The sequence below is a fragment of the Bubalus kerabau genome, chromosome 3, assembly GCF_029407905.1.
Source record: "Bubalus kerabau isolate K-KA32 ecotype Philippines breed swamp buffalo chromosome 3, PCC_UOA_SB_1v2, whole genome shotgun sequence".
NCBI lineage: Eukaryota > Metazoa > Chordata > Mammalia > Artiodactyla > Bovidae > Bubalus > Bubalus kerabau.
This window is the reverse complement of record NC_073626.1, coordinates 172,500,015-172,512,223: the sequence shown is the minus strand read 5'-3', so window position 1 is coordinate 172,512,223 and position 12,209 is coordinate 172,500,015. Positions and strand designations below refer to the sequence as shown.

The window sequence follows — 12,209 nt, the reverse complement described above, 5'->3', positions numbered from 1 at the left end:
CATTAACATATGGATAGAATTTATAGCTACCAGACTGGATGAAATATCTAGGGATGCAATCTCAGCTACACTCCAACATGTAGATACAGGAAGCCATGAAGGGACCATCACCACCAACAGTACCACAGCTATCAACTCTCTGATCAACATTACCAACAAATGACCAGGAAGGAGCTATAAGCAAGTAGGAGATCATGATACTTTAGCAGACAAGAGAGTGCATCAAATTCTCCCAGCTTACTCACCTGATCACAGTGATGCCAAGACCCACCAGGTGTTAGGAAGCAAGAAGCGGCCAACAACCTCCCAGTCAGAAAGACTATGATCAGATCTCCCTCTGATAGGCCAACCAGCTTCATCCTCTTGACTGGAGAAACCAGCTTGTTAGAAAAACATCCCTTCAGGTCTAAAGCCCAGGATCCTGGGAGGAGGTCTGCCTCCCCATCCTCAATGCTCCCCATGCCTGCTGCCTACTCCCGCCTCACCCATGAGGTCAGCAGATGCTCATCTGTGGTCAATCTGTATAGTCTTCTTGGGAGCATGTGGTGTAGACGCATCCTTACTATTGCAATGAGATCTACCGAGAATCTTCCTTAGCCAACAACACTGATTACATCACTGTACATGACAAAGAACCAACAATGAAAACTGACCAACCTTCTAATTTGTGGTTTCCTAACATGTCCTTATCCCTCCCTTTATTTCAACATTTTTTCCCCCAGATTTAAGTATACAATCATATACTTGGATTAAACTTTTCACAGACTGATAGAATTAGTCATTTAAATTACTCTTCCAACACATTCTTGGATGCATCAATATACAGAAGCTTAACTATTTCTAATGCAGAGTTTCTTCTCACCAGCCACATGGTGCCAGTACTTTTAACCTGGGCCAAGGATGGTTGGAGGCATAAATCACTCCAAGTATTTGGGGTATGGCATTGGCTTAATCTTGTGGAATTAGTCCTTCTTGGTTTCATCATGGTGGAAAAATATGGAGGTTCCCACCTTACATTTAGCACCTAAGGTTGCTAGATTGTGAGGCTGTGTCAATATGTATATTTGTCACTGGGAACCTCTATTGTGACCAGACCATGGGCTATGTTGCAAATGAGACTCCTGACTCTTTGCCTCTGGGTGAAACTCAGAACTTTTTTAAAAAGGGAAGCTCTGAGTTCACGTCTTTATTCTGTGGAAGTAGGGAATCATTGTAAATTATCCTGCCATGTTCTATAGGATGAGCTATGGGAATTTTATCTACAGCCAACAGCAACTCAGTCTTTAGCATGAGTGCAAGCTTGGCCAAAGTCTTTCAAAATCTTGGAAGCCTTCTATACCTTTGTTTTTGGGGACACCCCAAATCTGGCTTTTCCTTCACTTATGCTAAATTCCCACACAACACCAGTAATAATGCTCACTTTTGAAGTCTGTTTATATATCTTCACCCAAAATGAGTACCATGAGGAAAGACTGAGTTTCAGCAGCCATTAGTAGAGATGTGGTCTGATTTTTCAGGAAGGAGAAGTTGTAGAAGAGTTGAGAGTGTGAAATTGATAAGTTGAGAGGTGTAGAAATGGGACAAGGCCCATAAGGATGAAGTCTGATAAATAGAAGGTGTATAAAGAAGGGTCCTCAGTATTTGGAGATCAAAGAACATTACAGAAAATATTTTGACAATGCTGGGAATAATAATTAACCTGTAAGTAGTAAATACTTATTAAATACTATATGAGAGAGATAGTCTTAAAAAGGATGTTGTATATATCCTCACTTAAATCACTGAACAAATCTTTTACGTTATATATTTAGGTGAAGACAAGAAAGGAAATCTGAACAGAAAAAAGATAAAGGCTCTCAAACTAGTTCAGATTTAGCAACAAGATTGGAGACTGTAGTAGAAAAATCTATATTCATCATATTTTACTGTTTTTAGGTAAGATTCTTTCCAAATACTTTCTCTATTTCTGCCAACAAAATCCAACTCTATGGGTCTGTGTTTTGTATATGGCTAACTAATCAAATTCCAGAGACCAGATTTTTTAAATGTAAGTCTTCATACCTAACAAAGAATTACACAAAGAAAACAAGGAGAAGTCCTCTCAACCCATAGCTTTAGAAGGAGAGACAGAATTCTCTACCATAAAACTAACACAAAGAATTGCCTTACATGGGAGAGATGTCCCACGTAAAGCATATGAATGTAGGGGACATATGTATATTTATGGCTGATTCATATTGATGTATGGCAAAGACATCATAATATTGTAAAGTAATTATCCTTCAATTAAAACAAATAAATAAATTCAAAACAAGAATTGCCTTGACAGTATTAAATTGAGAATTTTCATAAGAAGGTAAGACATGTCTATTTGTAACCATTACCAATTTGTTCTGTTCTCTGTAATATAAATTTGCCTTGAAAGAGTTATTTGGAAGTGTTGGGGGCTAGCGTGAGGCACTCCGCCCGTGGTAAAGGTCATGAGGAAGGAGGCTCGACATACGCCAAGGGGGGATTGAGCCTCAGGAGTCCCCCTAGAAATCCTTGAGCATCTACCCCCATAACCAGAGTCTGCCTACTTTACTACTTTGTGCTCTCACCTAAACCTCTGACTTTACGGGGGGCTGTCCTCCACCTCTTTCGGAGAAGGAGTTAACTTAGAGCTCCAGTTAATAATAATTCCTGGGCGTGATAGGAGTGTTTCAACCTACAAACTCCTCTGAAGGTTCTCTAGCCTGCCTGACAGGCTTGTCCGGCCACATGTGATTGCTCACAGCCTCCCAACCGTGAGAGGCACGAGATGCTTTAAACCTTCTAAAAACAGGTTCCTTAGAAAAGTTAGAAAACCATTAGTATAAGTATAGTGGGCTGATTAGAAATTGTATTGGTGAAGGGTTTTTCATTTGTTGAGCCAATGTTTGCTGCTAAGTCTCCACATCCCCTGCCCTTACACACATTAATGAATATATAGAAGAAATAAGTATTAACCTTTGATATAAATCATGTTAGACCTTAGGCTAAGTAAATTCTTTCCTTAATTAAAACCCACTACACCATCACCCTATAGGAATGTAACTTTATCTGGTACATTCGGAAGGTGGAGTCCTTTTTAAGAATAATCACCCCTGGAGAAATAAGTGTCCTGGTTGACTGACCGCTGTCACAAAGAGAGGGTCATAAATTGTCAGCAGGCCCCCTGGCCAGAAGATGATGTAACACCCCTAAGACGTCTGTATACATTTGTATGAAGCACCTGACTTTGATAAAAGTCAGGACTGCTGACCCTGCGTGACTTTTGCATAACATCTCAGTGTATAAAAGTAGACCATGGAAAATAAAGAATTGGGATCAGTTTCTCGAAATACTGGTCTCCCCATGTCACTCTCTCTCTCTCAAACTCTGGCTGAGTCTCTGTCTGGAGCGTGGAACCCACCATGCTTACTAATTATGCCTGGGCTTCTAAGATCCGACTGGGGAGGCCTCAGTGTCTCCTCTCCTTTGGGAGAACAGAAGGATGCCTGCGGCCTACGTACTTGGTGCAAACTTCTTGTCTTGAAGTTTTATTGGTCTCCCGCGTAAACCAAGCTACTCAGCCTCTTTTCTCCACTGAATTTTCCTACTGAGCTATCCTCATTCTATTACTCTTTACATCTCTAATTAATATCTAATGACGCTATCATATCCTGATCCTCGCCGACGCCGTCCCCGCTTCGAACTCCCTGGATCAGCTGGGGCTGGACCCCAGCATGGAAGGGTCTTGTAATACTCCCCTCATTAGAAAGTATTGCCACTTATTACAAATTTCTTAAGAAACTTAATTCTGGTTGGTTGTTTTGATCATTTGGAGGCCTGGCCCTAATATTTTAAGTGACAGGTGGATCCTTAAACTATTATATAGATGCTCCTAAGATTTTATATTAAATCAGAAGAAGATCCTTGGCATTCTGATTTCCTCATATGCAATAAAATGACCATAGATTTCCTACTTAAAAAGATTTTGAGAGTCTTATCTCATTTAAATTTATTCCAGCTCCTTTGTAATGGGAAAAAGATATTCATAGATGGAAACAAATGTGTACAGTATATAATTTTTTTTAAAGTGCAAGAAAATTCATAGTGGAAGAACATTAAATAAGACATAAACAAATGGGTATGTCTCTATTCTCCCTAAACTATTCTGCAAAATCAATGTATTTCTAATTAGAGTTTCCAAAGAACTTGGAAAGGAGATGGGGAGGGAATCTTTTTGAGCTAATTCTAAAATTCACCTCTAGCATCAGTCTGTTGCTACTTCTGAGCTCTCCCTTTTCTCCTACAATGTTTTTATAAAAGAAAAACTAATATTCAGACAAGTAAAAGGTGCTGTGTGATCAAAGTGCTTATATACAAATAGGCAAAACTCATGGGATTTTGATGAAAATATTAAAAATTATCAGGTACTTCAAATATTCTAGAATCAAATATAGAGCAATATTTTGAAAAATCTAGAAATGGCTATTATAAATATGATAGGAAACCAAAGAACTAGAGAGAAAAAGGCTAACAAATTTGACCTCCTAAAAATTTATAACTTCTTTAAGACAAAATATTCCGTTAACAAACCTAAAAGAAAAACAACAAATGGGACAAAATATTAGGAACATATAGGACCAAGATTTAGTGTGCGTGTATCTGATACAAAGATTTCTAGAGTCATGCAGTATAGTAAGAAAAAGAGAAACACCACAACAGCAGACACTGACTGAGCATTCCATGACAAAGCATTCTGTGAAGAAGGAAAACAAATGGCCAATAACAAATGGAAAATACTCAACCACACTAAAAATGAAAAGAGTGCATGTTAAGGCATCCTTTAAAAAAGGTTTTTTGTAGTTCAATTTAAAATGTTATGTAATTTAATTTTCTAGGTATGATATAATTTTTAAGAGAGAGTATGCATAGAATTACTCTATTTAGATAAATAAAACTGTATTACAAAAGGTGTTAACACATGCATAGAAAAATTCTGGAAATGTATATGTTAGTATTTATAAGAAACATTTTAAAGCAAGAATAAAAAGCAAGATATTCACATGAAGATATGAGCATTTTGAAAAATAATTACTTTAAAAGGCATTAATCATAATGAATCTGCCACAGGTGATATTTGGCATAACTAATACAATTTTGTAAAATTTTAAAAATAAAATAAAATTTAAAAAAAATGAAAAAAAGGCATTAATCTTTTTCTTATTAAAGGTACGGAAAATATAATAAATTTTAGCATTAAAAAATTGTTCATTTTAACATGAAAATCGAGTAAATTCTTATGCAGTCTTACTTCTTTTCCCACCGTGTTTTCCCAAAGTAGAATTGCTTCCAATATCCGTGGAATCTAGAAAGTAACAGGTGGTGGTCAGAAACTTTAAAAAACTGTAAACCTGAAAAATCTCTTCACTACTTATGTGCATCAGTTTCCTCATTTGTGAAACAGGGATAGCAACAGGTATGCCACTCAGGTTTTACATTTTTTGTGAAGATGAAATAAGATCTTATTTGCAAAAGCTAATGAGAAATCACCATAAAAATCAGTAACATGTTAGAAGGCCTCCTCCAAAACTATCTAATGAGTTTACAAATAGTTGTCTGAGGTCTTTTTTTTCTGATAGGGTAAAGGATTGTTTGTCTTTTGAGGTCTTTCCAAGGTTGTGACAAAATGATGCTATTATCTTCCAGCAGAAGAACACATTTATTTCCTTGCCCCATGATATTGTCAATTTCACCAGTGTATTTCAACTACATCATCCAGGTATAATCAGTTGGACCCATTCTGTTAAATAGAATTCTTTCCTCCCTGCAGTTCCCCAAAGGGTCAGGTCAAGTAAGTGCAGAGAATAGGGTTGTGACGTGGACTGAGTGCACTCCCTGTCAAAGTGTGTTTAGACTCAAGTGCATCAGGAGTGGGAGCTCTGATTTCAGACTCCTGACATCCTGCAGCCCAAGGTCCTGTGACCTGTATCTTCTGTAACTGGCCCACCCCCGTTGGGAGCTGGTTGAAGTTCTCCTTGAACACTGATCATCTTCCACAGCTGCTCCTGGGTCTGGGGTATCTATTCAACCACCTCTACCCTGACCTTGGGTGGCCTTACCCATCCTATCAATGCTTGGTGACTTTCAGTCATTGCTTCTTGGCCTCTTGGAACACTTTTTGAAGAATACATGACACAGGAGCACTTCTAAGTCCTTGGAGCTCTGCTCCTAAGTTATGGCTTGTAAAGAAATTTTCATTTACACCTCCTCCCCTCCTCTTTCCCTGACTCCTACATCACAGGGTGACTCTGCCTCTGACATCTCTTTCTCTTGTTGCTGCTCCTCACTGTCCTTGTCCCTTCCTTTTAATCTGTTTTTACTCTTCACCAAAAACATGCATTTTTATTTTTCTATTTTTTTCTTTATATACTTCTCCAATCCACTCATTGATGACATTTTTACATACATTTGTACTTACTTTTATGTGACATTATTCTTTTCCAAAAATACTGTTTGTTACATTTATATGTATTCAGTTCAGTTCAGTTCAGTTGCTCAGTCATGTCCGACTCTTTGTGACCCCATGAATCGCAGCACACCAGGCCTCCCTGTCCATCACCAACTCCCGGAGTTCACTCAGACTCACATCCATTGAGTCGGTGATGCCATCCAGCCATCTCATCCTCTGGCATCCCCTTCTCCTCCTGCCCCCAATCCCTCCCAGCATCAGAGTCTTTTCCAATGAGTCAACTCTTCGCATGAGGTGGCCAAAGTATTGGAGTTTCAGCTTTAGCATCAGTCCTTCCAAAGAACATCCAGGACTGATCTCCTTCAGAATGGACTGGTTGGATCTCCTTGCAGTCCAAGGGACTCTCAAGAGTCTTCTCCAACACCACAGTTCAAAAGCATCAAATCTTCGGCGCTCAGCTTTCTTCACAGTCCAACTCTCACATCCATACATGACCACTGGAAAAACCATAGCCTTGACTGGATGGACCTTTGTTGGCAAAGTAATGTCTCTGCTTTTTAATACGCTATCTAGGTTGGTCATAACTTTCCTTCCAAGGAGCAAGTGTCTTTTAATTTCATGGCTGCAATCACCATCTGCAGTGATTTTGGAGCCCCCAAAAATAAAGCCTGCCACTGTTTCCACTGTTTCCCCATCTATTTCCCATGAAGTAATGGGACCAGATGCCATGATCTTCGTTTTCTGAATGTTGAGCTTTAAACCAACTTTTTCACTCTCCTCTTTCACTTTCATCAAGAGGCTTTTTAGTTCCTCTATACACATATTCAATTGTTAAAGTAACTTTAGTAGATATTCTCATATAAATACTGTAATAAATGAATTTTTGCCAGACAAATTTCCAAATGTTGAAACACAGAAGGTAGACTTTTTTTTTCTATTCACTCAACAAGGTTGCTGAGCATCTCTCACATGTCAGATGCTGAGGTGAATGATGGTGATGATGCAGGGCAGAAGACTACTGAAGCATCAGTGCTTATCAATCTTATGAGCAACCAGGGAACTGACACGTTAAGAGGGATGCACATTGATACACGGAGACTGTTAAGACACATTGTACAGTCTACTCTGGGGATGCAGAAGGCAAGAAGAACTAGCCTGGTTTGAAATGAGGGACCTTTTCTAGCAGAAGAATCATGGAAGCAGGAGGTAAACAGATTAGGGAGAAAGGTGACTTAGATGACAGCCCCAAATAGATGGAAGTGCACATACAGAAGTCTGGATTCAGCAAATGCAGGACACCAAGAAGAGTTCAGTGGGTCTGAACACCGAGTGAGACAATGAGAGGCAATGATGAGGATGGAGAAAGATGCAGGGGCCTCAGGCAGGGAGTTTGGAAGTCACTCAAAGAAGAATTAATTTATTCCAAAGGAAAATTAAAGGACATTCGGCTATTACATAGGACAGCAGCATGAACACATTTGCTTTTTTTAAAGATCAGCTTAGCTAAATCACTTAGACTGTGTTTGGTGGGAACAATGTTGGAAGAAGGAGAACAAACAGGAGCCTGTAGAACTAGATCAAGTGAGAAGTGATACAGACATGGATAAGGGTACTGACATGGAGATGGAAACAAGTGGACAGGCTGGAGACATTTAAAAGGAATAACTGATAGAGTTAGGTGACAGATTGTTGTTGTTTAGTTGCTAAGTCATGTCTGATTGTTTTGTGACCCCCATGGACTGTAGCCCACCAGCCTCATCTGTCAATGGGATTTCCCAGGCAAGAATACTGGAGTGGGTTGCCATTTCCTTCTCCAGGGGATCTTCTCAACCCAGAGATCAAACCTGCATCTCCTGCCCTGGCAGGCAAATTTTTTATCCCTGAGCCACCAGGGAAGCTCAGGTGACAGGTGGGTTATGTCAATTGAGATGTCTCTGTCATGGATGACTGAGAAGTTCAAGTTGAAAGAATGAGTCAGTAAGTGTTTTAGAGGTAGAGAACATTGGAGGAGCAGATACTGGTTTTCAGGGGAAAGATGATGTGCTCAGTTTTGAGTGTTGAGTCTGAAGGTCTTTCAGAGATATCTAAGTGGAGGAGTCTAAAACCTTAGGACTTTGGCCAGGTCTTTCTGATACTTGGATAATTGAGTTTGAAAGCACAGAAGACAGAGTCAGGCTGGGCTGGAAATGTGGGTTTAGGAACAATTTGATTGAAGATGGTGATTGAAACTGTAGGAGTGCATGAAACTCCATTGGCAACGTCTCTTACAAACTGGGTGAGTTACAGGAGCCATTTTGATACCTGGGGACAACTTACGCTAAAAACTCACTGCCATTGTGAACAATGTTGCTTTGGTCTCATGAGCCTCTCAGATCCACAACTTCTCCATTTCTCTCTTCTCTTTCTTTTGCACTGTCCCACTTCTCTCTCTACCATTTTTTTTTTCCCTCATCTTTTAACCGTTTATCTCTCTGTTCAGTTCAGTTCAGTCGCTCAGTCACGTCTGACTCTTTGCGACCCCATGGACTGCAGCACGCCAGGCCTGCCTGTCCATCACCAACTCCTGGAGCTTACTCAAACGCATGCCCATTGAGTCAGTGATGTCATCCAACCATCTCTCTGTGCCTCATCTTCATCCCCTCCACTGATTACTTCCTGTATGTATCTCATTCCATCTGGTTTTCTATGCTTCTGTCTCTGGAGCTAGTGTTATTATTGAAGTGATCCTCTCTAATCTGGCACATCCCTTTCTAATTTTTATTTTCTTTCAATTTTACCTTGATCTTTTGGCTTTAAAATATTACAGTCTTTGCATTTATCTATTTTTTCTTCAATGATATTTAGCTTCATCTCGCAGTTTACCACTTTCATTGTCACCATTTGCTTGCTTTTTTGACACTGGCCACTCTATTGATTATTATTAGTTCTGCCAGTTCTCTATGAGTTTCCTACATCACAGGCCTATCAATCACAGACTTTATTATCATGTTTATGGTAAAGTTCCTAGAGATACCTTGAAAATTACCCATCTTCGTCTATAAAACTTCCCAATCTGGTGACATTTTGATCTTGAAATGTGAAACTTGAAACATACTCAAACATCTTTTAATTTGAAGAAACTTACTCAGAATATCTTTTCAGCCTAACTCTTCCATTATTATTAAAGAAGGAAGAGCTTTTCCTCTGGGCAGACAGGGAAACAAAGAAAACTGATAACTAGAATCACAATTGGCTTTTCTATCACATGCTAATAGACTGGCATCTCTTCTGAGTCTATCTTTAGAGATTTGAATCCACAGGACACTGAAAGGAAATAAGGAAACAACAGACTACAAATGGTGACTAGGAAGCATACTTTGATGTGGTCATGCTGATCTGTGTCCACAACTCAGATGGGCTGAGGAGAAATACATCTGCTCCAATGACCACTCTTCATATCCACTGGAGATTTGCTCTCTTTCTACCTAGCCACACCTCCTTCTTCTCTTCCTCTTTATGGTCTCCTTAGAAAATTTATCTCCATCACTTTGATTCTGTAAGCTTCTTTGCCCCTGATTTCTCTTGTCTTCTGTGTTGATTTCTCTCATTTCATCAGTTATACTCTTTTTTTAAGAATCATTCATTTTTTATTTGAAATTCAAATTTAATTGCAGGTCCTGTGTTTTTAATGTTCATTTATTTGGCTGCATTGGGTATTAACTGTGGCACATGGGCTCCAGAGTGCCTGGGCTCAGTAATTACAGCACGCAGACTTGGTTGTTCCATGTCCTGTGGGATCTTCCCGGATCAGGGATCGAGCCTGTGTCTCCTGCATTGCAAGGCAGACTCTTAACCACTGGACCACCAGGGAAGTCCAGTTATATTTTTAACATCTGTTTTTTAAAAAAATTTCTCTGTTCATCCTTTTTCGTCTTATCTTTTTAGGTGTTTTGTACGCCATATAGCTGGCTCCATTCCCACCCTCTTTGTTTATGGTTTTTGCTTTTTCCCTCTCAGTCAGGATATATATATATTTCAATATTCACACTAATACTGGTGGTTAAATATATTCATCAATATATACACATATATATGCATATATGTGTGTATATGTGACATATACACACATACATATGCATTTATTTGTTGTTCAGTTGCTCAGTCGTGTCTGATTCTGCAATCCCATGGACTGCAGCACACCAGGCTTCCCTGTCCATCAGCAACTCCCGGAGTTTGCTCAAACTCTTGTCCATCGAGTCAGTGATGCCATCCAACCATCTCATCCTCTGTCGTCCCCTTCTCCTCCTGCCTTCAATCTTTCCCAGAATTGGAGTCTTTTCTAATGAGCCAGATCTTCACATCAGGTGGCCTAAGTATCAGAGCTTCAGCTTCAGCATCAGTCCTTCCAATGAACATTCAGGGTTGATTTCCTTTTGGATTGACTGGTTTGATCTCCTTGCAGTCCAAAGGACTCTCAAAGTCGTCTCCAACACCACAGTTCAAAAGCATCAGTCCTTTGGTGCTCAGCCTTCTTTATGGTCCAACTCTCACATACATACACAAGTACTGGAAAAACCATAGCTTTGACTATATGGACCTTTGCTGGCAAAGTACTGTCTCTGCTTTTTAATATGCTGTCTAGGCTTGTCATAGCTTTTCTTCCAAGGAGCAAGTGTCATTTAATTTCATGGACACAGTCACCATCTGCAGTGATTTTGGAGCCCAAGAAAATAATGTCTCTCACTGTTTTCATTGTTTCCCCATCTATTTGCCATGAAGTAATGGGACTAGATGACATGCATTTATTATTGTTAAATATACTTTCTTGCATCAGACACTGATACATTCCCCTGTGACTATGCCAGATCCCTGTATCTCCTCTTTGGACTCTGATCATGCAACACAGCTCTTATCTTTCTGTTACATAAAATAGTCATTCCTTTTTATCCTTAAACATTTGTACATCCATTAATATTTCCTCATCCCCAAATGGGGAAGCAATAGCTAGCCTGCCTAAGTCTTAAAGACTTTGTGATGGCAGAGTAAGATCTTATTTGCCAAAGCAATTTAAAATACCATCAGACAATCTAAACACAATATGTTGAATATCTGACAAATCTATACTAAAGTTTTAGAATGGTTGATCTGAAGCTTTCATTTCTGTCTATAATTACACAGCAGGACCAGTTGTCTTTTGATGTTTTTTATAATTACAAATGGCATTAGTGTCAACCAGTATACCACTATAGAAATCTAGGATCTTGGTGTTAGTAGACATGACAGTAAGTGCTTAAAAAGATACCATCATTGTGGTAATTGTTTGTGCTAAACTAGGAATATAAAAGTATACATTTAGTTACTAGGGGTTCCCAGGTGGTGCAGTGGGAAAGAATCCACCTGCCAGTGCAGGAAATGTGGGTTCAATCCCTGAATTGGGAGGTTCCCCTGGAGTAGGAAATGGCAAACCAGTCCAGTATTCTTGCCTGGGAAACCCCATGGACAGAGGAACGTGGCAGGCTACAGTTCATGGGGTCGCAGATTTGGACATGACTGAGCACACACACATTATTATATTATATTATTATACTCATTTTGTTAAGCGTGAATTTATAATAATTTCCTGCCTCCTTCCATTTTCTAAAAATCCCAGAAGTAGTTCCCAGGATTAACTGGATACAAGGTAGTCAGGGAGCTCAGAATGAAATGCATCTGGAAGCAGTAGCTTTAAATTCAGACTCCTGACATGCTGCAG

General features: G+C 39.4%; 1 protein-coding gene across 5 annotated transcripts in view; it reads right to left on the bottom strand.

Moving 5' to 3' along the window:
- Positions 1-12,209, bottom strand: part of LOC129646855 (nuclear body protein SP140-like protein) — a 95,965-nt gene that overhangs the window by 31,493 nt on the left and 52,263 nt on the right. For all 5 annotated transcript variants that reach the window (XM_055573714.1, XM_055573710.1, XM_055573709.1 and 2 more), the window contains one exon: positions 5,321-5,374. In XM_055573714.1, the coding sequence (XP_055429689.1) occupies positions 5,321-5,374 (54 nt within the window). The remainder of the gene's footprint in view (positions 1-5,320; positions 5,375-12,209) is intronic.